General features: G+C 39.3%; 1 protein-coding gene and 1 long non-coding RNA gene across 7 annotated transcripts in view; one reads left to right on the top strand and one right to left on the bottom strand.

Annotated features, from left to right (window-relative positions):
• The window catches only part of CPVL (carboxypeptidase vitellogenic like), a 125483-nt gene extending 98750 nt beyond the window's left edge, over positions 1–26733 (bottom strand). For 4 of the 6 annotated variants that reach the window (XM_043872676.1, XM_043872673.1, XM_043872675.1 and 1 more), the window contains exons 1-3: positions 25145–26733; positions 8418–8544; positions 3826–4014 (exon numbers count right to left, since the gene is read on the bottom strand). In XM_043872676.1, coding sequence (XP_043728611.1) covers positions 3826–3991 — 166 coding nt within the window. In that variant the 5' untranslated portion in view covers positions 3992–4014; positions 8418–8544; positions 25145–26733. The remainder of the gene's footprint in view (positions 1–3825; positions 4015–8417; positions 8545–25144) is intronic. The other 2 variants (XM_043872674.1, XM_043872678.1) reach the window with 2 other exon arrangements.
• LOC122674395 lies at positions 4352–22539 on the top strand. The gene is made up of 3 exons (XR_006334964.1): positions 4352–4428; positions 21471–21531; positions 22488–22539. It is a non-coding gene; the product is annotated as an uncharacterized LOC122674395 (long non-coding RNA).
• Positions 26734–27028: the final 295 nt, after the last annotated feature.

Below are 27028 nucleotides of genomic sequence, written 5' to 3'. Positions count from 1 at the left end.
TCTCTGGCCTTCAAAGAAGTGTTTCGCCTTGTTTTGAATTTTAAAGTTCCTCTAATTATACCACAGTAAAATGATTAAAAGTTCTCTCAAATAAATTGATTTTTTTTTTTTGGCATTTTTAAATGTCCCATTTATTCTTTCAGAATCTGTTGATGGAATGTGGAAAATAAACTCCCAAGATGTAGGAGTTTCTTTCTTCCTGGAACCATGACTCATAATACAAATGTTTGAAACAGTTGAAAAAAGGAAAAAGGTTTTCTTTGAAGCGGCTTCACTTCCTACTTCTGGCAGTGACTGGTGCTTGTGATAGTAACACTTCCAATCCAAAAAGATTGGAGCATGACCAAAGAAGGGCCTGAATCATCTAATCAGGTACTACATATTTGCAAAGACTTGCAACATCATCTGGATGGACAGGACACTACCAGGCCATAAGTTTTAATAAATGAAGACCCAATAGCAAAATATTCTTTAAAGTTTATGAAAAGGCAGCATTTGGAAATACACTAATACATTATCTCATACCCCCATATTAATTTTATTCATTTTGTTTCAGAGAGTGACAGTTTATTCTAGTTGCAGAGAAAGCAAATACACAATTACAACTACGTAAAACTAAGCTAGTTAACCGGGAGTTTAAAAGAAATTAAAATTTTCTGTGTCTTTTTGTGAACTACTGTTTATCTCAGAAATGTTTTGTTGTGATATTGAGACTCACATCCCTAAGATTTCAACAGACTTGATGCACAAAAGGGATTCAGAGGAGTAAGCTGACCATCTGTCCAGAGCTTCCTGAACTTTCAGTAAAGCGAATGAATAAAATTATCCTTAAGTATGCTGTCAGGGCTACATTTGAATACCCAGATGTACCAGATTTTGGATCAGCCATTTAAAATTCCATTCAAAGATTTCTGACTATGTAACAGAACTTTAGAAAGTAATGTTACACCAGATTTAATATTTTAAATGTTGTCACTTATCAGATGGTGATCTAACAGGGTTGGCACAAAAGGATAGAAAACAAAACTATCTCCCTTGAAATCTTACTTTACTACCATTAACATCCGTAAGAGGGAAATGCTCATAGGCAAGAAATCCAGGAATGGGTGGGATGTGAATAATCTCAGGCAGATTTCTCTATATTCTCTGCACTTGGTTCTACCTGATGTACAATTCAAAGACACTTTCCCTTAATGCTGTTTAAGCTGTCTTCCTCACTCAGGATGTACAGGCTCTTTCTTACTTGCCCAAATCTTACCCTATATCTTCAAGTCTGGCCACATAGCACAGTGGTTCCTACCTTGAGCTGTGAGTCAGCAGTGTGTGTGTGTGTGTGTGTGTGTGTGTGTGTGTGTGTTTGTGTGCGTGTTCAGTTGTGTCTGACTTTTTGTGACCCCATGGGCTATAGCTTGCCAGGCTCCTCTGCCCACGGAATTTTCCAGGCAAGAATATTGAAGTAGATTGCCATTTCCTATTCCAGGGGATCTTCCTGACCCAGGAATCATGACTCAGCAGAGATAGGTTTTAAAGTCAGATCTGCCACTTACTAGCTTTACATAGCCCTGGACAAGAAACTTAATTTCTCTAGGCCTCAGTTTTCTCATCTATAAAATGAAAGCAGTAACTATTCATTCTTCATTAGGGTTGCTCTAAGGATTAAAAGAGATAATGTGTGTAAAGCATAATTCCTGGAACATAGTTAAGTCTCAAATTCAAATTCTATAAATATTTATTGAGTGCCTATTACATACAGGCACTGTGACAGGAACAGGGGATATAATTACAACTAAATGTTAGCTATTTATTTCTTACTACTACTATTACTACTAGTACTACTATTTTCTACCTGGATTATGCCAACCAACAGGGATAGCTTCCTTCTAAAAATTTACAGCATATCTACCTCAAATGTAATCCTTTAGCACTTTAGCGTCCATTGCCTGATTCCTTGTTTCATGTGTGTGCATCTGGTTACTCCAGAAGAGGACAAGTTTTTTAAACAAAGGAAAATAAATTATAGTAGGCAAATTACAAAGCAGAAGGCAGAAAATCTGGATCTTGATCCCATCTCCGCTATAATTACCTGTGTCCTCCTGGGCAAGTCATAGAAAATATTTGAGTCTCAAGCTCCTCATCTGTGGATTGGTAGGGTTTGGTAATGAGTATTTAACTCTGCTATGTGAATGAATATAATCTCAGTCATCAGCACCCACTTATTAAAGAAGCTAAAAGCTATGCATATGACTCAACTGGATAGATTTAGATTAATGATAATTTGCTTCTTCATTTATGTCAAGTGACATCAGCCTATATCACTGGGCTGCCATATTTTCATGACTCTTCTGCACCAAGCAAAATTGAATCTTTTAAAAAAAAGACTGCATTGCCTCATTATATTATCATTGACTATATTATCAAAGTTTTTCATCTTTTCTTACCAAAAAAATGATGAAACATGGAATCAATGCATATTTCAGGCAAAGATATATGAACAGAACTCAAATGCACCCATAAGAAGGGAAAATATTTTGGCTTTAAATTGAAAAAAAAAAATGATGACAGTCTATTGACTATGAGATCTCTTCAAACGAAGAAAAGTCGCTTTATTTTAAACTTTCTTACAGAGTATATGCATTTATTTTTTATCTTTAAAATGATCATTTCCCTAAAATTTCTAGTTTCAGTTCCACATGCCCATGAAACCTATCAGCATATCAGCTTCACAAGGATTAAGTCTGCCTTCCTACATGTGACTAGGGATAAAATCCAAAGCAAACACCAAGACTTCCATCTATGGATGCTCATCTCCAAGATATGCTCCACCGAAAGATGTCCCATCCCATCACCTTTCCCCTCTCTACTGGACCACTTTTGTCATTATCTCATACCCTCTTAATGACCCTTCCTGACTCCATAACTCTCCTCAGCCACCACCCCATTTCTCTGCTTCCTTTTACAAACAGCTCTGCAGGACAGCTGTCTATATACTATTTTATAGTTTAGGAGCATCGTGAGGTCCAGAAAGATTACATCATTTATCTTATACAGTGATTTCCCTAAGCATGAAGAAGCATCATGAGTAGAGGCAGGTCATAAATTTTAGACTCTGATGACACAAAATGACACTTTTTGTACTAGTATTAGGACAATCTCTAAATAAAAGCCATCAGCAAATACAGGTATTTAGAGAGCAACTTACAGGTTACAAAGAGTTTTCATGTACATTTTTTAATCTGATATTTTGAACATCTCTGCGACTTGGGTGAATTGTTTTATCTCCATCTAACCAATGAGGAAAATGAATCCTAAGACTCAGATAACTTCGCAGGCAAAGGGGCCAAGCACAATGGCTGTGAGCTTAGACTCTGGAATGAAGCTGTCTGGATGTGACCCTTGCATCTACCAGCTGGTGTCTGCATGACTGGCAAGTAACTTCATCTCTTTCTGCTTTAGTTATCTTCTGTGTAAAGAAGCTTAAATAGGTTGTTGAGATGCTTAAATGATTTTATATCAAATGCTTGGAAGCAATTAACTGACACAGAGTAAATTCTAAGGTTATTATTAGCCCTATTAAATGACCATTTGTAGACAGGCAATATACTAGTTTTATAAACAGATATGTGGAGACTCAACTACTAGTTAATCTGACCCTGATGAACTTTCCTTTTAGCTCAAAACTCTGATACTATATGATATCAAATTGTTAACATTTGAAATAAAACAATTGAGTAAAATATCATATTGTCTTTTGGATCCTGTGAGACATCTGGTAAAACAACAACTGTTGAAAGTATACAGTTTCAGCGGTTTCCGATTTAAGCTTACCTTCTGCAAGCTTTCCACTGTCAATATAAGGAGTCAGAAATAATGGCTGTCCTGGGTTTCCTTTACGTGGTCTGGAAACATGGGCTTTTCTGTACAAGGAGCGAAACAGCCCATCAGCACCAGGGCTGAGCGCCAACAAGACCAGCAAAAAAAGTGCCTTCCACATGGCACCAGCTGTTCCCTCTGGGCCTAGAATGAAAACAATAACTTTCCACAAATGAATCCAAAGAGTAAATATTTATCAAACCCCTTTATATGCAAAACACTCATTTAGTCACTCAAAAAATACATATAAAACTCTTTGCTAAGTACCTTAGATACAGCCTAAATAAGATAAACCCAGTCCTTGCTCATCCTGAAATTAACAATCTAATGGAAGGCTATTTAAGTTATTGGCAATATAACTAGAGCAACAACTTCTATTTCTAAAACTGTGGTCTGGAAAATAAATTCTATGAAGGATTACAGGAAGCATGAAGACAACAGGGACTCTAAACAAATCACAAAGTGAGTGGCAGGGACAGTCATCCACTCCAGGCAGAGGACTCAGAACATATTTCAGGACAGGAGAACCTAGGAAGGAAGGCCTTACCAAGGTAGAAGGTGAGTAAAAGGTGGGTGGAACTCAGTTAGGCAGGAGAAATGGGGAAGGCATCACTGGTGGAAGGCAAAGCTTGAGAAAAGGTGAGACCTGACTTGTCCATGGGTGTTTTGCAGGGAAATTTAAAATAATCAGAACAGACTTCTGGCCAGCTTTTTATCTCTTACAAATCACTAAACTTTGCATTCAAGAACAAAAAAGAAAGAAAGAAGAGAGGGAAGATCCTACAACCATTTATAGGCCCTTACCCCTATAGCAAGTGACCAGTGAACTCAAAAGATAGACTTCACACTTTATTAACACAAAGCTTTTCAAGGATCTTCTAACCTGATGTTTGCTTGATAATAATAGCATAAAAATGTATGGTGAATTCCCTAAACTTGTAAACATGTAAACTGTATTTACAATGGGTTTTTCCAATGTATTTTTAGCTGATCTGAACATCCTGATAACTCAACCAGGAAAACAAGGGTTATGATCACCAATCTTAAACATGGAAAATTTGACTCAAAGGAGTACCTTATCTACAGATATCAAAGCAGAGAAATCAGAACTAGTATGCAGTCAGGGCTGGGCTGAGGGTAAGGTGAGTCTGATGTAGATGTAAAGAGGGACCTTATCTTTTTTCTTAATTTTGAAATTTTGTCTATCAAGGATTTTTTTAGCTAATTTTGATTTTTTTTGCAAGTATTGCATTAAATATTATTTATCTTGATTACTGAGTTTTTTGGCACTCTTAGATTTTACATCCAAGGCAGATGCCTCAATTGCTTCTGTTAATCCTGACTCTATTAAGTAATATGATTCTTGAACCAGTGCTATTAAATGACTCTGTACTACTGCTAGTTAAATACCCTGCTCACTCAGATTCTGGCTGCAAAGAGAAATATACAATATAGGCAAATACAATGCTTGCCCTGATTGTTCAGAGCCTTAATATACCAAGTCATTAATATACCTTAAAAACATACAAGGTGTTGTAACCTATTAACCACATGCTAATCACAACCCAATTTAGCATAATAGGAAAATATTGGTTCTAGCAAATTTAGAAAGGTTTTCAGCCACATTTCTCCAATAAGATAAAAGTTTATAATTATAATTTGATTGAATACATAACCTTTGTCAAGTCTTTCATGGTTAACTTAATAGAATTCCCCAGACTTAATGTAAACAAACCCAACCAAACAGACCATGTACTTGAGTGGTTTTGTCTACTTACTATAATAAGGAAAAAATGACTTTAGAAACCGAAATTAGGTTCCCAAGAAGCCCAAGTATTATGACCACTATGGCACTGATAAAAGATTTTTTTTGAATTATAAGAACTTGTTATGCTAATGTTTTAATAACAGCTACTTTCAAGGAATGCTTGAAGTCAACAATCTTACTCTCTAACTGGTTCACGGGGAAAAAAAAAATCTGTGGTATTAAAAACATATTGGAAGGAGCTCTTCCATTAAGAGGTTTTTTTCCTGCAGGCAGAAACAAGGAACTAATCATACCATCTAATTTCTCAATCATTCTGCTGTAAACATCCAGCCCCCTTTAATGGAAGTAATTAATATTTAAATAACCAGGGTAGTTACAACTTCTTTTGTCAGCAAATGTTGACTCAAAGATGTTAAAGAAAGAAAGGTGAAATTGGTCTTGTTTTAACTGACAAATCTAACACATAAAGGCAAGAATTGGGTCAACTTAGGAGTCCCCATTAACATTTAATCAAATAACTATTAGAGTCCTGGTTTCCCATGTAGGTGAATTAAAAAAACAACATACTTCATTCCACTGTTTCATTTAATGGTCAGAGTTCCTGGACTGTGCTTAGCTGTCATCTCTCTTGATGAAAATGAAAGTCATATCATGAATGGAGTAATTTTTTTCCTTCACTTCTTTCACTAACGTATTTTGCCTATCCTAAATTAGCCAAAGTCTTTTCATTTATTGAACATTTATTGAGTCCTTTCTAAACTAATAAACTCTGTATTGGAAGTTATTGCCCGCAGAGAGTGAAAAAATTATTAACCCTACACTGTCTACTTGAAGTGATATGAAAACATTGGTGCTATTTCCAGTTCAAATACATCTTACTGAAGGATACAGGCAAACTGCTCCTCTTAATAAATGTTCAGAAACAGAATAAAATATATGTAAGTACAAAACAATATTGGCAGAATCAAATATGCTAAAGGTCAAAATCTGTGATTCACTATAACTGTCTTACTGCGTGTATGTGCTAAGTCACTTCAGTTGTATTCGACTCTTTGTGACCCTATGGACTACAGCCTGCCAGGCTCCCCTGTCTGCGGGGATTCTCTAGGCAAGAATCCTGAAGTGGGTTGCCATGCCCTCCTCCAGAGGATCTTCCCGACCCAGGGATTGAACCCACATCTCTTATGTTTCCTGCATTAGCAGGCAAGTTCTTTACCACTAGCACCACCTGTGAAGCCCAAAACCTTCTTACTAAAAACCTTAACTATTACAATTGGAAATCATGTGTACAAGATACAATTTTTTTATATCAACAAAGGTATTTATCATAGTGATAAACTGTCAACAATGTAAACAATTTAAGATAAGTTACTGTACATCAGAAAAATGGAATCATATACAGCAATTAAAATGACTCTACTGAGAATGCTTTATAAAATATACTAAAATTTTAGGTAAAGGAAAGCAAGCTATTAAATTGACTGTATAGTATATTGTCCTTATTTAATACTCATTAATAATTTCTAAATTTTCTACAATAATTAATCTTATAATTAGAAGAAAGTCATTTTTGATTTTGCTTTCTTATCAGTGAAGCAACTGGTAGGCATGGCTTGTTCCTTATTCCTTATTACTACCTGGTTATGACCTCTTGCGTTTCCTAGGAGTAAGAGTTCTGTTTGTCCTTTCAGAACAGGTTCTGTTCTCGCCAACATTCTGTGAAGATGTGTCCTGATCTCACACTGTCATAGAACCTCAGAGACTCAAAGGAAAGTTTCTCTTTGTTGAATTAAAAGGCTCTGCATTAACATGAGATGCTGTTCTAATAATAATTACTCTGATTGCCTTTATATCCAGTTCTGCCTGGAGTAGAGTCCATAACAAATGTGAATATAATTGGTTCTAAGCAAATAGCTGTTGAACTGATGGGTCTAAATAATGAATCATGATATGTTAGACATACAGGAGGTAGTATATGTTCATATGGTCCAATTTCTTCATCGCACAGTCTAGACAACTGGAACTAGAGAATAAAATATGTTGTAAGCTGTTGAGCAGCAAAACCAAGACTCAAAACCAGGATTCATTTATGGCCCTAAATCTAATCGGCTTTCCACTCACCCATCTGTGGTTGTAATTACATATATTCAAATATTTTGACTCTTATTGTCTCAATAGATAGTAATGGTCTGCTACAGTCTAAATTCATTAAATCTTTAAAGCATGTAGTACAAATAAACAAATGAATAAACAGATACATCAATAAGTAAGTCTTTCCAGAGAAATTTGGGTTTTAGAAATGACTTGTACTAATCCTGGTTCTAACATGACTCATTCACTGAACCTTGGGTAGGACAATGACTTTTCCCGGTCCCAGTCAATATGTTAAAACCAATGGTTAGATCTCCAGGAACTCAGAGTCAGCTGTTCAATGCAGCTATTGTTCAAAATTAGAGTATAAAAGCTTACCATTAAATATGTTATATTAAAAAATAAGTGATAAATACTCAAAACTCATCACTACTTAACTATTTTACCATGTTTACTATGTTTTCTATCATCTATGCTCTGGAATTATATTTTTCATATTTATCTAATTGAAAGGTTATATAATGGTTTGCTACTGTGCATTTCTTTCCAACTAGGTGTTGAGTAACATCTCATAGCTTGAAATCAGCCATGATGGGAGTATTTATACCATAGAAATCAGTAAACACCATAAATCAAGGCTTCCCTGGCCACCCTACCCCAGAGAACTCTGATATTCAACATTTATTACCTGCTCATGTGAGTCTCATGTTTCTTACTTGAAAACTGAGCTGGAACTACTTTCCATCAACTCACATCCCAGTTCCAATGGAAATGATCAGAAGAGACAAAAAGGGAAAATCCCGCCAAGCTGTCACCTGTGTGTAGAAGCAACCAGTTAATATGCTCAGATAGGCAAGGCTTTGAGAAAAGAAATCCAAGAAAGCCACCAGAAAGTGTGTGTTCTACCAGTGAAAAGAATTAGAAACAAAAACTCCAGAATGAGACAAAGAGCAAACATGTTAAGTAGCCCTATGTTTTCTTCTCTCCTTCCCACTTCTGCAGTTTACATTATAGGTTATTCCAAAGGATAAAAGTCGTTCATGTAATAAATGTCATACCTGCAATTAAAATATTTAGGAGTCCTCTCACGTATTTAACTGCCTTGAGTACTCCCAAAACAAGAAAAACATTCCCCCGGACAAACGAACAAAAAACAGGTCAACTAGAAACAGACATTTCCATGACATTTGCAATTAAAGAAAAGTACATAAAAGTGGTCCCCCTATTTAAAAAGGATTCAGTCACCTCTCAAGATTATTCAGGCATATCCAAAGCATGTGAATCTTGAAGGGCTATTGTGCAACCCTGAATTAAATACCAACCCAAATCCCAAATCTAGCTATTTTTTGCTAAGGATTTCCACGAAAACAAATGGCAAAAGAAAACCTTTTTTTCAAGGGATCCAGTATTCGTTTTCCTTAAGGCATCATTTTACTTTCTAAAATTGATATTTGAAGCACTCTTTCCCCAGAGAGGACATAGTACATGACACACAAGGCAATGGGCAAGCTTTTGCTGAAGGGGCGCTGAGACTTACATGCCTATCTCCTTTCCACAGGCTCCCCCTCTGGCACCAGACAGTGGTGTCTAATCTTGCTAATTGAATTAGTCATCCCTATCTCTGCCACCATATCCTTGGGCTCACAGGAAAGGGAGACAAACTCAAGTTATGTGGCAGGTAGTGAATGAAAAGAATCAGGAAGAGGAGGAAATAAAACTATCTGACACTATAGTAGGGAGCTTTACTTTGAAATCTCATGCTAACCAGAAGGAAAATCTGGATGGAGGTAGGAAGTGAAAGTAGCCAATGTCCCAAAACATTAATAATAGTTTTGAAACAGGAAGCCCGCCCCCATGACCCAAGGCATCCTCATGATAATGATATCAGTAAAGTCCCCACTCATTAAATTCACCCCATGTATCAGAACTGTGCTTACTACTTTATATTTTTATTTCTAATCTTTATCAGATAAGTACTATTATCCCATTTTACAGATGAGAAATTGATCCTCAGAGAATTTAAGTTATTTGCCAGAATCTCATAGGTAGTACAGCAAAGAATTGAGGCCAGTACCAATCAATTTTCAAAGACCATTTAATAATTCCAATATTACTAATGTTGTGTTGTGTTAATTTCTTAGTTGTGTCTGACTCTGTGACCCCATGGACTATAGCCCGTCAGGCTCCTCTGTCCATGGAATTCTCCAGGCAAGAATACTGGAGTGGGTTGCCATTGCCTCCTCCAGAGGATCTTCCTGACCCAGGGGTCAAACCTGGGTCTCCTGCATTGCAGGCAGATTCTTTACCGTCTGAGCCACAAGGGAAGCCCATAATACTATTAATAGCATCTTCAAAATGAGTGATGTGCACCAGGATCTTATCTCCCTATTCAGGTGAGTTTGGAAATAACATAAGAAAATAAATTTTTTGCCAGAAGGTAAATGAGGATGAGGGAACATTCTTCCCTAAAGGTTTCAGAGGGAACAAGGCCCCAACAACACAATGATTTTGGATTTCCAGACTCCAGAAGTCTAAAATAATAAATCTGTGATGAGTTAAGCCACCCAATTTGTGGTACTTTGCTATAGCACTGCTATAAAACTGATACACGGATAGTTGGGACGACTGTGGAAGAAGCCAAGGTGGAGGGGGTAAAGGAACAAAGAGTAGAACTTAAACAGTTCTACTTTAAGTTAGTATTAAGCATCTGGGTGAGAATTCTGAGAGGTCAACAATAAAATGGGAAAGGGAAGATAGATGGATTTTACATTTAAGATATGTCTGGCATTCTGGCAAGCCAGGATTTCCCACAGAATCCTCTATAGAATATTGATTCAGCAAGATATTATTAGGTTTTATAAGGATAAAAGTTTAGGACAATCTGGGCCAAACAAATTAAAATGGGTTTCCTGGTTATATAATGACTGTTTCAGAGCCTCTCACTTACTCATGGACAGCATGCGTTTTAATTATTTCATTTATATCTGTGTCACTCTTCTCAGAAAGGCCTTAAGTCTCAAGGTTTATATAAGACAAACTCAGATGGGGAAACTTAATTTAGGTTGACTAGTTTCTCAATCACGAGGTTAAGTTTTTCAAACCCTCAACTCCACCATTAAACAGTAAAAGCTCAAATTTGAAGCCAGATCTGCTGCTGCTGCTGCGGCTGCTAAGTCGCCTCAGTTGTGTCTGACTTTGTGCGACCCCATAGACGGCAGCCCACCAGGCTCCACCATCCCTGGGATTCTCCAGGCAAGAACACTGGTGTGGGCTGCAATTTGCTTCTCCAATGCATGAAAGTGAAAAATAAAAGTGAGAAGTGAAAGTGAAGTCGCTCAGTCGCGTCCGACTCTTAGCGACCCCATGGACTGCCGCCCACCAGGCTCCTCTGTCCATGGGATTTTCCAGGCAAGAGTACTGGAGTGGGGTGCCATTGCCTCCTCCAGCCAGATCTAGATGAGTCCAAAGTCCATATACTTTTCATATTGTTGTTCAGTTGCTATGTCTGTCCAACTCTTTGCAATCCCATGGACTGCAGCATGCCAGGCTTCCCTGTCTTTCACTATCTCCCAGTTTGCTGAAATTCATGTCCATTGATATGGTGATGCCATTCAACCATCTCATCCTCTATCACTCTCTTCTCCTCCTGCCCTTAATCTTTCCCAGCGTCAGGATCTTTTCCAATGAGTCAGCTCTTTGCATCAGGTGGCCAAAGTATTGGAGCTTAAGCTTCAGCATCACTCTTTCCAATGAATATTCAGGGTTGATTTCATATATATCATTATGTAAATGACATAGTACAACAAAATCTGCCTCCATGCAACTTTTGACAAAAAAGCAGAATTCTGGGTTAACTGGATTATCTTGGCATGCCATTTGCAAGATTTATAGGTGCTAAAATTGTGAGTGCTTTAAGGGCATGTTTATTTGCAAAAAAGTGAAACTCGCACGCCCAGAAATTGCTTCAAAATTAATTTCTAGCCTCCTTACATTTGGAAAATAATTCTAGGGGGATGGCTGAAGTCCTCAATCCTTTAAGATTCATGGCAAAAGAAATGTTTTCCGCTGAGAAATTCTTTTTGCTGAAGTAAATGTAGTCCTATTTTTTTTTAGAATGAACCTCCTTTTTTCTATCTATTATGACTAAATTTTTCATAAAAAAAATCAGGATACACAATGTGGCAAATACAAGGATAAAACTGGGTATAATGGATAAGAGTATTTTGTGTGAGGATGGTCCTAGGAAATCTTTCAATGTCATCACCTTAAGCCATCACTTGTCACTAAAGTGAAAAAAAACTAACTCCTCCTTGATTTTAAAGGAGAAAATGTTGTCATTGGGGGCAATCCCCACGCAAGCACTTAGATCATCTCAGTGCTTCCCTCATCTCTTCTGCACACATTATCTCATTGGATCCTCACCATCACTCTTGAAAGGAGCTAATGCAGCTCTTCAACAGAGACTCAGGTGGATGGAGCAAATTCCCAAGGAGTAATACTCTAGTTGGTAGCAGAGCTGGGACAAGACCCCAAGTTCACTGGACTGGTCATTCATTTGATAAACAAATATATGCTAGCTCCTATGGAGTTTAGCTCTACTATGCGCAGGACTCCAGTGCAGGCACAGAAAACAAAAGAGACAAAGTGTCTGCCTTCATGAAGCTTCCCACATAAAGGAGACAAGAAAGAGGAAAGCTATTAAGAATATCAAAGCAGGGTAAAGGGGTAGAGAGAGATGGTGGGGGAGTGGTATTTTTAGATCGGGTGATCAGGGGAGGCCCCTCTGAGGAGGTGACATATGAGAAGATCTGAAGGTACTGGAGAGTTTCAAGTGACTATCTAGAGAGAAGAGAGTTCCAGGCTGAAGAATGCTGCTGCTGCATTCTTGTCCAACTCTGTGCAACCCCATAGACGGCAGCCCCCCAGGCTCCTCCGTCCCTGGAACTCTCCAGGCAAGAACACTGGAGTGGGTTGCCATTTCCTTCTCCAATGCACGCACTCATGCTAAGTCACTTCAGTCATGTCCGACTCTGTGCGACCCTATGGACAGAAGCCCACCAGGCTCCTCTGTCCACGGGATTCTCTAGGCAAGAATACTGGAGTGGGTTGCCATTTCCTTCTCCAAGGCTGGAGAATAGTGATGGCAAAGACCCATTAACTAGAGAAATCAGGATGGGAGCCAGGATGGCAGCAGCATGAGAGTGATGCGGAGGGTGTACAAACGGGATCAGGTATCAGATCATGCAGGGTGTTGAAGGCCAACATGTATTTGGGGGGCTCACTTCTTCCCAGCTCTGATGTTTCCATCATTGGTAAGGCTGGCGTCTTGCCACCCTCTTGTTCATTCTGAGGAGGGTAGGATGAGAGGGAGAAAGATTTATCAGATAGATAAATGTGGATAAATTGGGCATGTTGGGCTCAGCTCTCCCGGTCTTTCCCCAGGAAATAGTGCTTTCTGTTTCCACACGTGGGCTGTGCGTGTCTGTGCAAGTCTTCTCTAGTCTGGCCTTTAGTCCACTTGCCTAGAAGTAAGAGCACCAACTCAACCCAGTCACTTTTAGTAAGAAAGGTAATATTTTACCCTCCACCTGCCTTGCTCTTTTGTCATCTCAATTACCCCAGACCTCAGGCAACAGCAAAAAGTTTGCTATTTGGGGAGGCTCCTTCAGAAACTCCAACAGAATGGAATTTGGGCTTTATGCTAAGGATAATGGGCTGGAATTTTTTCCCACTACACCCTCCTGTCTCTATTATTCTGCAAACATTTCATCATATATGTGATTGAAAAAAGAAGTGGTTACTAGTATCAGTTTCACTCATATATCAAGAATTTGAAGTACCCTACAGTCTGGCTTGCCCACACCAGCCTTGGAAAGTTATGAAAATGGATGGTGACAAATTATTTCTAAAATCAAACCATCCAAAATATCTTCACACAGATAATAAAAGGGCAACAAAGTCACAACCAGACTATTCAGCAATAACAAAAGGATGCAGTTCTGAATCATCTCATTAAATATCCTAAAATCAAGTGTGATAGCATCTTAAGTGGAGACAACAGAAAAAGCCCACAGACTTGTTCATCTGGTTCTTGAGCCATGGAAACACCCTCTATTACTGCTTCTTTAGCAATTACTGAAAGCAAAACAAAACAAAAATATTTTCAATTTCTTACTTGCTGCATTCGGACTTGTCCACACCATCTTGCCAAAGTCATTAGTGATTTCCATGTTCCCTACTTCGCAAAAAAAAAAAGTTTTGGCCATTATCTCAATTGACTTCTTTGACACAGTGACATTATCCCTTCGGTAAATTCTAGAATGTTCTCCTTCATGGTTCCCTCTTCTTCTGTCTTCCTTTAAATACTGGGTTTGTCAAGAATCTATTCTTGGTCCACAGCTTATCTCACTCCACACACTCTCTCCATGGTGGTCTCATCACTTTGAGTAGCACTTTCTATTGACACCACTCAAAATAGTAGTTCCTCTTAAAAGCTGTGGGCTCATCTATTCAGCTGCCTGCTGAACATTTTCACCTGATGTCCCATGGGCATATTAAACTCAACTTGTCAAAATGAAGCCTAATTTGTCTGCTAAAACAGTGAACTGAACACATTTGTTTCTGCTTCTTCATGAAACCCTGCTAAAGTGAAAAAGATACTTTTAAAGGTATAAATCCCATGCCCGCCCAAATAGAAAAAACAAAAGCAAATATAGCAAATCAAATTTTGTTGCTGTTAGATGGAGTGTGGGACTAACATGTACACGTGTGTGTGCATGCATGTGCTTAGTCATGTCCAACTCTTTGTGACCCTATGGACTGTAGCCCACCAGGCTCCTCTGTCCAGGGGATTTTCCATGCAAGAATACTGGAGTGGGTTGCCATTTCCTCCTCCAAAGGATCTTCCAGACCCAGGGATCAAACCCATGTCTCCTGTATCTCCTGCAATGCACACAGATTCTTTACTACTGACCCACTGGGGAAGCCCTCACACATACACATTGCTAAATTTAAAACAGATAAACAATAAGAACCTACTGTATAGCACAGGGAACTCTGCGCCCTGTAATATCCTAAACGGGAAAAGAATTCGAAAGAGAACAGACACGTTTACATATAACTGAATCACTCTGCTGTACCTCCGAAACTGACACAATATTGTTAATCAACTATGCTCCAATATAAAATAAAAATATTAAAAAGTGAACAAATCATTTGCAGATAATGAAACCAGAATACAAATAAGAAACAAACTAATTAATTCACATTACAAACACAGAAAGGTTCAAAAATAGTACTGGATACAAACAGGGTAAAAGTGAGGCGTGGGGCTGAAAACAGAGGAAACTCTATAAGAGCAGGTAGAGCTTCAGATGCCCTTCCCCACTCCATCAGGGGAAAGAAGAGACTTAATCTATAGAAAAATTATTCTTTGGGAAATTAAACTAGAGAAATTCTTGTATTGGAAATACGAAACAGAAAAAGTTGGGAATGAGGCACTCAATTGAAAACCAAGAGAAAGTCTACCTACTGACATACCCCAAACATGCCCCTTAACACTCAGCTCTAAGAAAACTGTCCCTGAAGCTCTCCATGTCTCCACCTCTCACCCTGTGCAGGAGACTGAAGGATTAGTCTCTGGAATAAGTGAAGCATCTTAAAGAAAGGACCTATACATATGGACACGTGAGGTCCTCCAATGAAAATTCTTGGAACCACCAATCAATTTCAGGGAATTTCTGAAAAATCCCTTCAACACAATGGGGCTTCCAACCACAAACTCAATTTCTTATACTTAATATAAACCAGACTGCAAAGAGCCACTGGACATTGGAAGAAAGCCTCTAATTTGACAAAAAAAAAGGAAGAAAGAAACTATTTGAAGAAAAAACTCAGGAAAAAACTGTAATGCATAAAACAGAACAGCTCTTCAAAAACAAAAACTATCTTTCAGGAGGTAAGAAAAGACATTGCATTCATTAAACAATAGAATGTTACATGAAGAAGGAACAAACAGCAAGAATGTGCTCCTGAAAATTAAAACTAGGTCACAGTAATTTTAAAATTTTGATAAAAGAGTAGAACAGTAAAGTCAAAGAAATCTTGCGGAAAATACATCTAAAGGAGAAACAGGACTTTAAAAAATAGGAGTAAAAAACAATAAGAAAATTAAGAAGTCAGTTCTGGAAGACCAATCTCTGACTAATGGCAGCTCTAGAAAAAAAAGGCAGATAAAATTCAGGGTATGAAATTATTAAAGAAATAATACAAAAACATTTAGCAGAGGTGTAGACATGATTTCCAGATTTAAAGGCATCATCAGGTTCTTGGATCAAGGAACAGAAAGACATAGAACAAATTCCAAAAATAAAGAGACTACAGCAAACTTGAGAGAAAAAAGAGAGACGAGGAAAAAACAGAGGTAGTGTATAAAAAGAATCAAGAACAAAAAAAAAAAAAAAAAAGAATCAAGAACAAAAATGGCACTGGACTAAACAGCAGCAATGGCAGCTAAAAGACATTGTAGGAAAAATGCCTTTTTTGTGGAAGAAGGCGAGGGTGGGATGTTTAGAGAGAACAGCATCAAAACATGTATACTATCAAGGGTGAAACAGATCACCAGCCCAGGTTGGATGCATGAGACAAGTGCTCGGGCCTGGTGCACTGGGAAGACCCAGAGGGATGGGGTGGACAGGGAGGTGGGAGGGGGGATCAGGATGGGGAATACATGTAAATCCATGGCTGATTCATGTCAATGTATGACAAAAACCACTACAATATTGTAAAGTAATTAGCCTTCAACTAATAAAAATAAATGGAAAAAAAATGCTTAGAGGAAAATTATTTTCAAACTAGAATTGTATACTCAGCCAAACTATCAAACAAAAATGATTATAAATTAAAGAAATATTCAAGTACACATAAAGCCTCAAAAAATTGACTCATATATCACTTCTCAGAAAGCTACCAACATATGTGTTCCCCCAACACAAGACAGTGAACCCCAAAGGGGAAAAACATGGGATCCCACTAACAGGGGAACTAACAAAGGAGAGGCCCCAAGATGACAGCTATGCCTGAAGAAAAATCAGTGCAGACTGAAGCAGTTACATGGAAGAATCCAGGGAAGATCCTTAAGAAAAAAATAAAAATCAATAGATATTGATATGGTTCCATCTCTGGGTCAGGAAGATCCCCTGGAGAAGGAAGTGGCAACCCACTCTAGTATTCTTGCCTGGAGAATCCCATGGAGAGAGAATCTGGTGGGCTACAGACCATGGAGTTGCAAAGAGTTGGACAGGACTGAACGACTAATACTTTCTCACACACAAACACACACACACACACACACACACACACACACGTATATAAATGTATATATATGACTGGTTACTTCATGACTTTTGTGAAAAATCATATCTAAGGATACTAGAGTTCTCTCTCTGCAGGTTTGGACAGAAGTTCTGATAGTGGCATAGAAAACTAAACAATCTGAAAAGAGGCAATTATTAACTCAATGAAGAATATCAAATCATACAAGAAAGGCACTGCAATCAATGTACACTACTTAGCTCAGTAGTGAGCAATACTTATACAATCAGTATAGTAAACAGAAGATATGGAGTATAGCAGCAACAAAAAATTCTGCAACGCTTTGAACAGGGCAGAGGGTAGGAAAGCTGGGGTATAATGTATGTAAGAATACTAAATTCTGACTTTGCTTAGTAGGAGTTAATAGGAAATACCTCAGACTGATAAAAAGTGTACCTCTAAAACCAATAAATCAAGAAACAGACTAGAAATGTAAAGTTAAAGACAAGAAGAAACAGGTAAAAGAGTATGGAAGGAGACCTCAGAGATAAGGGAAGGTTGGGGAGTGGTCAGACAGAGGACTAAAATTTTTTGTTATGAAAATTTTAATAAGACTTGGATTTTTAACTTATGTAGGTGAATTATGCTGACAAATATCAAAATCAGAAAAAGGAAGAACAAATATTAGGGCAGAAATAAATGAAATAGAGACTTTGAAAATATCAGTGAAACTAGGAGCTGGATTTTTGAAAAGATAAATAAAATTGACAGCCTTTTAGCCTGACTTATCAAAAAAAAAAAAGAGGGGGGTCAAAATAAATAACATTTAAAATGAGAGAGGAAGACATTACTGTCAATATCACAGAAATATAAATAATCATAAGAGAACACTCCAGATAATTATATACCAACATATTGGTCAATCTAGAAGAAATGGATTGATTCCTAGAAACATACAATCTTCCAAGACTGAATCAGGAAGAAAGAGAAAATCTGGACAGACCAATTACTAGTGTGGACATTGACCAGTAATCAAAAACCTCCCAATAAATAAAGGTCCAGGACAGATGACTTCACAGGGAAATTCTAACAAACATTTATAGAAGACTTTATACCTATCCTTCTCAAACTAGTCCAAAAAGTTGAAGAGGAGAGAATATTTCCAAACTCATTCTATGAGGCTAGCATTACCCTGATACCAAAACCACTTTGTCAACAGGTACATCCTTGAGGAAATCAATTCACTTCTCTCTCTAGACCTCACTTCCTTCATTTCCAAGTTATGGGGGTTAGATGTACTATATAATTCCCAACATGTCCTCCTGTCTTGGAATTTCTAGGATTCTAAAAAGTAGCCAAAGATAGGGATAAAACTGCTGCAGGTTCTGAGGCACAGTGATGATTCCTGCAGGCTACCCCAATGAAAGAACTTTCACGTCTATTCTGGGTGAACTTAACATTTCAGTGTCTGCAAGGCTGGAAATCAGTGAAAGGCTATTTTTGGTCTATGCTACAAGACGTTTACATTTACTGAGCATAGAATTTTTTTAAAAACCTATCACCAAATTCTAAATCAGTGGCTTCCAGTAAGTTTATACTGAAACAAAAGTCTCAGACTTTCTAGATACTAACATATAGGTGCTGGGTTACAGTGAACTGCAGAAAGAATCTTGGTTTCATAGCAAGTGCTGCAGTCTCCAAGTTCTCAAGGTGCCTGTACAATAGTACAAGAGGTTCACTCTCCTCCAAGTCAAGTTAATTCTACAAACATTCTGGTACTCAGAGGAGGAGAAAAAAAAATTATTTCCAGTTGATTTCTTGATTGCTAATAACATTCTTTGAAGGAAATGGTAACCTACTCCAGTATTCTTGCCTGGGAAATCCCAAGGACAGAGGAGCCTGAAGGGCTACAGTGCATGGGGTCACAAAAGAATAGGACATGATTTAGGACTAAACAACAACAATAACATTCTTCATCAAGAAACTTAGGCAGAAAATATTTCGTTTTCAGAACTAGCTATTACTGCCTTCCCCGTGTGTCAAATATTAAACTCTACATGGCTCCAGATGGGTTCATCTTTTTTTTTTTTTTCATTTTAATTTATTCTGTGTAGTTTAAACTGAAAGTTAAACATCATACAGACAAACCACAGACACTTTAGATATAGTGTTGGCCATTATTAGAACAGTAACAGTGAATAATCAATTTACACAGACTCTTCATCTCTAATTTTACATGTCATTAGACAAAGGTTAACTTTCTACATTTTCTGTGGCCCACCTTGGGAGATTACCAGCTTTACCCCAGTTAGGGCAACAATCACATTCCTGGATCCTGCAAACGTGGAGGCCTCTCCACATTCTTTCTCCATACAAAGAGTTTTCTCTTCTTTAACAGAACTCAATGCATTAGGGATTTTTCTGGGCATAAACTAAAGCACAAAATACTTTGCTCAAACTTGTGGGGGTGTCAAAGATTAAAAAGGTATAGAACTTACCTTCAGGAAAAGAAGGCAGGCATGCACCAAAACCCAGTATCTGCCAGCAGACTGGATGAGTTCTGCAATAAGGGACAAGAAACGTCATCCTCTAAGCCACTACTGATAAACACAAGGCTTACTCAAGTCCTCACTAGCTGATCACCTCACTCCCAATGCCAATCCTATTGCTCACTGTGCCACTGGCTACTTCCAATTTCAAGAACAAAGGATAAAGAGAACAGATAGACACATCAGAGTCAATTACGATAAATTACAGTCAATATAAATTCTGCTGTAAGCCCCATTACCTATCCCACTCTCTCTCTAAAGCCTTGGGATGGAAGGAAAGTAAGGAAAAAGGAGAACATGACTTTAGGTATGTAAGCAAGTGGGACAATGGGAAAAGCAGAAGACTGATAGAGTGAAACAAGCAGGTAAACAAATAAAAAAGAGAGTTTTTCTTTCTTAGCACTTCCCAGGTGGTGCTAATAGTAAAGAACCTGCCTGCCAATGCAGGAGACATAAGAGACACGGGTTTGAGCCATAGGTTGGGAAGATAATCTGGAGTAGGGTATGGCAACCCACTCCAGTATTTTTGCCTGGAGAATCCCACGGGCAGAGGAGGCTGGAAGCCTACAGTCCATAGGGTTGCAAAGAGCCACACAGGACCAAAGCAACTTAGCATAGCGTAGAGGACTGAGGTGTGATCTTCAGAAGAATCAGTAAAGTGATTGTTAAGCTCAACCTTAGCAGGTGGGATTTCTGAGACGGTTTGACTCTTCCTGCAGAGTTAAAGAAGTTGGGTGACACAGACAGCTAGTTGTTGAGAACAGACTGGTAGTTGCCAATAGAGAAGTGGGGTGGGGCTGGATGGATTCAGAGTGTGGGATGCAAACTATTATATACAGGATGGATAAACAAGGTCCTACTGTATAGCACAGAGAGCTTTATTCAATATCCTCGGATAGACCATAATGGAAAGAAGAATGTGAAAAAATGTATATATATATATAACTGGATCACTTTGCTATACAGCAGAAATCTGCACAACAAGGTAAATCAACTATATTTCAAAGAAATACATTTTAAAAAAAGAAGTTAAGTGAAAATAAGACAGTGCCAGAGGGCAGATACCTGACTGAAAATAACCAATTTTGGTTTGAGCTTTCCTCTGAATTATCTACTAAACCAAAGGGGTGATAGGAAGGAACTCACATGTTCAAACATGTGATATAATGCCTGGCACACAGTCAGTCAGCATTTGGGAAGGTCATACAGTCCAATGGGAGGAACACAGAGAATTTAGACACAACTTCAAATGTGGCTCTGGCACTTAAAAACTCTGTACCGTTAGACAAAGTACCTGCGTACTGAGTGGACCTACACTACCACTCACTGTTATGATGACAATGATACATGTGCATATATAAATTCATATGCAATACTGCAGAGAGACAAAAGACAGTCCCGGCCCTCGCTTTCTAATTGAGACCAAAAAGCAGCCCCTAACCACGGAATAGATGCTAATTAAATCTAATTTCCCTTGCTTAGTCAGTACTAAATTATAATAAGATGGGTTTACAGAGCTGAGCATTTATTCAGCACATAGAGCACATACAAAAGTACTAATATAAAAAGGGAGAGGGAAGTTTTGGTTGCTAAACATTTGGATAAAGGCTTGGTGACCAGGCATTCACAATGCATGTCCCACCTGAGGTTTCATCTGGAAAGTACGGCCACCATCATGACAGGTTGATATGGTTCCCAGATTAAGTAGGAGCTGCTTTGTGAAAAGATAGACAAATTCATTAGATTACCTAGATGCCTGGTATTCAGAAATGGCTTACATGGATAAAGCACTGTATACTCTAAAAGTCTTGGATAAAAAAGTATTTCATTTTCTCTCTTCCCTACCCTCTGTCATTTATTTCTCCACCCTCTTTTCACAGCCTTTCTCCACACCGTGCCTCCTGCAGTGGGAATAGGAAAGACATCACTCTACTTACATAGGTATGTTCTTTAGATTGACTGTTGTAAGCTGTCAAGGAGAACAGCGGTACAACAACGCTGTTGATAGAATCATCATTAAAATATTGGATACAAACTGATTATTGAACACCTATGTTTTTCTGTTCCAAGAATTCATATATAGTCAGATTTTCCTCAGGGTCTTGTCCTTTTTTTCCTCCATCTGTAAACTCTCATTCAACCACCCCTGGATCACTAACGGCTAATCCAGAATTTTGTTTCATCCTGACCTTGCTACTGGGTTCCCCACTCTCAGTAGAGGCTCCTCCACATGGGTACTGAATTGGTCCCTCAAACCCATGGTGTCTTATGGCAAAACATCAACATCCCTCTTGAACTCCCCCTTCCTCTGACTTCCCGATTCTTAAGAACACCAAAGGCTCTAAAACCGAGTCCAAGTGTCAAGTCACAGGCAAAGTCCTGTCTTTCTTCCTCTTTTTCACATCTGGCATACAAGTCAACTTTCACTTGCCCTGAGGACATGTGTCAAGCCTCCTAACTTGTCTGTAAGACTTCAGGTCCTCTCCACACCAACCCAACCTAACACTGATGCTTAAGGGAGCTTTCTAAAGCACAAGACATTTCTCTCCTCAAATGCCTTCAATGGTTCCCAAATGCAACCAGAATAAAGTATAAACTTCCTGCCATGAAATTCAATGTCTCCCACAATGTGATTCTGACATAACTTTGCAGGCCAAAGTGATATGACCACTTCATAAACTGTAAAGTGAAAGTGAAGTCGCTCAGTCGTGTCCGACTCTTTGCTAACCCATAGACTGTAGCCTACGAGGTTCCTCCATCCATGGAATCTTCCAGGCAGGAGTACTGGAGTGGACTGCCATTTCCTTCTCCAGTCATATAGTCATAAACTGTATGTTCCCACAAAATCAAGCCCTTTTTTGTTCCCTAACTTTACTTTGCCTTCTATGTCTTTACAGGTAAGCATGGCTACTGCTACTGCTAAGTCACTTCAGTCGTGTCTGACTCTGTGCGACCCCATCCCTGGGATTCTCCAGGCAAGAACACTGGAGTGGGTTGCCATTTCCTTCTCCAATGCATAAAAGTGAAAAGTGAAAGTGAAGTCAGGTACAGCATAGCTCTAGGCAAATAAGAGACATTAAATCATTATCCATTGAATGACAATAGAATCTAGGTGGAAGTATACAGTACACTGTAAAATTCTCTCAACCTTTCTGAATGTTTGAAAACTTTCATAATCAGACATTGGGAAAAATATTAGCCCACGTAAGATGAAGGAATGAATCGCTTGGGTGCTGGGTTCTCCTCTCCAGATAACCATACAGGTACAAGAAGATATGCCAAGGGGTCTTTCTGACAGATAAGTAACAAAATATGGAGTTCCAAGAGGGAAAGGAGGAAGAGCTAGCCCTGGGATGCCTAAATAACTATTTTGGCCAATAAACAACCCTAGCAATTTAAAGACTGCCACTAACTAGAATCAGAACACAGAGAAAAAGTTAGAAGATAAGACCTAAGGGTACTGGAAAGATGTGATGCTAAGAATTTGATTTTTCAGGTTAATGCATCTAAGGACACAGTGAGTTATTCCTCCCAGCCCTGTCTTGCTCCCCAGATTCTAGGTTAAAGCAGTCAAACTAAAGCATGTGGTTTCATTCAAGGCAGCACCTGCAACATTTCCAAGAGAGAGGAATCTCAGTACTCTGGTTTCAGTTCAGTTATACTCAGCAGCACAGGTTTTATGAAGAAAGCACCTGATCACTCTCCTGTGAACTCAGTCTATTGCTTAAATCTTTGAACTTACAACTGTACAGCATGAAAATTCAAACTCTATTACTGATTTTGAGCAACAAAGTATAGTTCTTAGCCCTCTTACAGCTTACCCCTCTCCCAAATCAATATAGATATTAATGATTTGTTCTTCTAGAGGCACCTTTCTAATTATGCATAACTTTATTCTTGCTTGGAGAACTCTATGGACAGAGGAGCCTGCGGAAGTATAGTTCATTTTAAAGAGCAAACATGATTATTTTTATTTAACATTCCCCGGAGTTTAATGATTTTCAGGGACTAAACTAAGAACATTTTAAAAGAACTTAAGTAGGGAAGTGTGTGAAAGTGTTGCGTCTGACTCTTTGAGACCCTATGGACTGTGGACCCTATGGACCCTATGGACTGTGCTGTCTCAATTCCATGCATACCAGGGTAATATTCAACACAATTTCCCCCTCTAACAAATCAAACATTTTCCAAAACAAAAAGTCATTAACAAAATACTATCATGATGTTTGCATCTTGCTTTTTTTTTTCAAGGGGCGTGAACTGATAAACCCAGGGGACTTCCCTTAACACACTTCTAAGTCATTTGAACTGCCTGTCAGTCAAAGCTAACTTATTTCTCAGGCTATAAATTAAGCCTAGTGGAACTCCACTGTAAATTAGTTTATAAATGGGATTCACATATATTGTGGAGCCACTTATGCCCATCCCAAAGAACCAACTCCTGTAAAAGAAGAATAAGACTGCTTTTTGTTAAGAACACTTGCATTACATTAAAAAGGATTTCCACTGGACTTAGATTAGCCTGGAGTACAAATCTAGAAAGCCTAATCAGCTAAAGGGTTTTGACAACTCTTCAGACTTATTCATATGCCAACAAAGCCAGTGCAGTTCCTTTCCCAAAAGTGTTCCAATCCCTATTTTGAACAACTTTTTTAAAAGTATTTTTTCAAGTTAATCAAAGTCCCATTGGATTTTTTTTCTCCTTAAATCTCTGTTCTTACTCATCCCACAACAACAACAACAAAGAAAAAGTAAAAAGTTTTCATTGCACATTTAAGGGGATGTGGAAAGGACAAGTATCTTTCAAATGGGGAGACAGAAGCTTAGTAAGCATAAATAATTTGCTCAAGGTCACCACTTAGCCAAAGGCAGAGCTAGGATTCAAACCCATACACATGCCAAAGTCTTTTTTTTTTCCCCCAGGACATCAAGGGGACCTAAAAGGCACTGGATGCTTCCACTTCACACACATCTCTACATGTCCCCCTGGCTCCTATGAATTCCCCTGCAAGGACCATATCCACTTGGCAGAGAGTTCTTTCCACCTGCCCCATGTCCCTGGTTTCCTCCTAGTTCTATGTTCCTGGAAAAATAGCCTTTTCGTGTGCCTTCCTTCCTTCTCTCAAGCCAAGTCTCCTTTTGTTGGACACGCACTAATCAAAGGCATTTTCCACTTTCTTCTATAAGATCCATTAAATCAAAACATCCCACAGAGACTTGCTGAAGGAGGAGGGCATGTCCCTCCCACCCCTCTCACTGAGAATGACTGAGGACTCCACAGCTTTGAGCGTCCCTGAAACGCCCATGGCTTGGAAGAAGCCCAGGAGCGATGTCCTCAGATTGCGTTAACATCAGGAGCCTTCAGGAGCGTGTTCCGGCAGACAGCACGCAAAGAAGAATTATCCAACTTGGAAACTACGAGCCAGCCAAGATCTCCCGACCCCATTTTACCCCACCGAGCTTTCTTCCTTTTCGGCGCCAAAGGCTGCTGAGACCGCCCTCCCTGCGCCTGTGAGTCGCGCGACCAGCGACCCCTGCGGAGCCGCGCACTTACGCAGCGCAGACCGCGCTCTTCCCGGCTTGGGAGTGCAGGCAGAACTGATCTCTCAGGGTTCCCGAGTCCGGAAAAAGTAAGGCGGCCTTCTCCCTCGCCCCTCGCAGTCCCGAGTGTCCTGCAGACCGCGAGTTTTAGAGTGCCCCTCTCAGGAAGAGGAGACTCACGTGACCTAGACCTAAGGGGCCAGAGGTACGTCCCCACCCATTTCGCCCCGCGACCTGGCCGCGCCCCATCAGCGTTTTTCCATCCTGAAAGAAGCCAACAGTCTCACCGTGAGATATTAACAATGAACCGAGGAAGACTGACCGTGATTTGTTTGTGCGTGTTGATTTTCTCTCTCACTTTTTGAAAGCTGCTATCTTAGAATTTACCCAGTATTTTGAAATAATTTCCCCAAGCTGGTGCTTGCAAATCTGTTGTTTGCATCTGGAAGCAGAGTGGTAATTTACTCCCCCTGTTTAAATGCCCAACATACATTCCTGGATAGTTATTCCACGTGGTAGTAGCACTGAGGTTGGGGGCCCAGTGAGAACCAGCACTGTGTCAAGTACATTCTCTGCAGTACTGCATCGGAATATTAGAGCAACTCGATGTACTCTGTGTTATAACTGCCCCCACTTTGCACTCAGGAAACAGACTTGGAGAGGTTAAGTAGCCCATTCAGGGCCATCTCTTTGAAGGGGCCTACCTGAATAGGTAGTTTTAACCACCATTAGGTTCAGGCCACTGAGCCGGACACTGGGGGAAAGACAGAGACTTGTTTAAGAAAAAGAAACAACAAGTCACTTGTGCTAAGTTCGTGTCATCAAACCAAGACTTAATACTTAACCTATTGCAAGTCCTACCTTCCTTCCCTTTTAACATAATCTCATCCAATCAGTTTGGAATTCCCTGGTCAGCGCCAGTGAGATAATTCACCTGATAGACTCTTTCGTCCCTCCAAAGTAGGCGACCTTGCCTGAAATAATTCATTTTTTTCATTTATGACTTCCTGTCCCTCCTTTCCTGTGCCTTTAGGAACCTTTGCTTTTCTGCAGCTTTTTGAGACTCCTTTCTGTTAGATGGGATGCTGCCCAGTTCATGAATCGTTTAGTATATGTGCTGCTGAAGCGAGCACATGAATCACTTAATAAAGCCAATTAGATCTTTAAATCTACTCAGTTGAATTTTGTTTTCTTAAGACTAAAAAGGTAAAGAGATTGCAGGAGCACGGAGGTAAGAAAAAATATAGGAGTGTCATCATCCCCATGTCCCCCACACGTGCCATGGTTCAGAAATGGCAATTATGAAAGCATCTTAGCCAAGCCACCTGACTTTGAATCCTGGCTCTGCTCTAGAGCTACTAACTCTGATCCATTGTTTTTAAAGATGGCCAAAGCAAGGTCACCATGCTCCTCTGCAAGGTGACTTAGCCATGCCTCCCAACAAGAGGTGAAATATCTCTTCCCTCCCCTTGAATCAGGACTGGCTTCGGCACCTGTTTTGACCAGTAGAATGTGGGCACGTGCCGGTTCCTTCCTAGGATCAAAAGGCCTTGCAGTTTCTACTCTGAGACAGCCTCCCTGGGACCACCATGACCAGAAGCTGGTATGGCTCCTATAGAGTGAGAGGTCAGGCGCAGGAGAACAGAGGCATTTCAGGGACAAGAGCACCAGCTGGGAGCCTGGTGAGAGAAGCCATTGGGACCTTCCAGCTCAGCCCACCCTCAGCAAGAATGCAGCTGCATGCGCCAGCAGTGAAACAGCCCAGCCAGCCCACCAATCGGGGGGAAAATTTCACTGTTATTTTAAGTCACTTCAGTTTGGGGGAGTTTGTTATGCAACTAAGGCTAACTGTAGCATTAACTTTCGGATCTGGAACAAATTGCTTAATGTCACTGAG

The sequence above is a fragment of the Cervus elaphus genome, chromosome 18, assembly GCF_910594005.1.
Source record: "Cervus elaphus chromosome 18, mCerEla1.1, whole genome shotgun sequence".
Classification (NCBI taxonomy): domain Eukaryota; kingdom Metazoa; phylum Chordata; class Mammalia; order Artiodactyla; family Cervidae; genus Cervus; species Cervus elaphus.
This window is presented reverse-complemented; position numbering and strand designations above follow the sequence as displayed.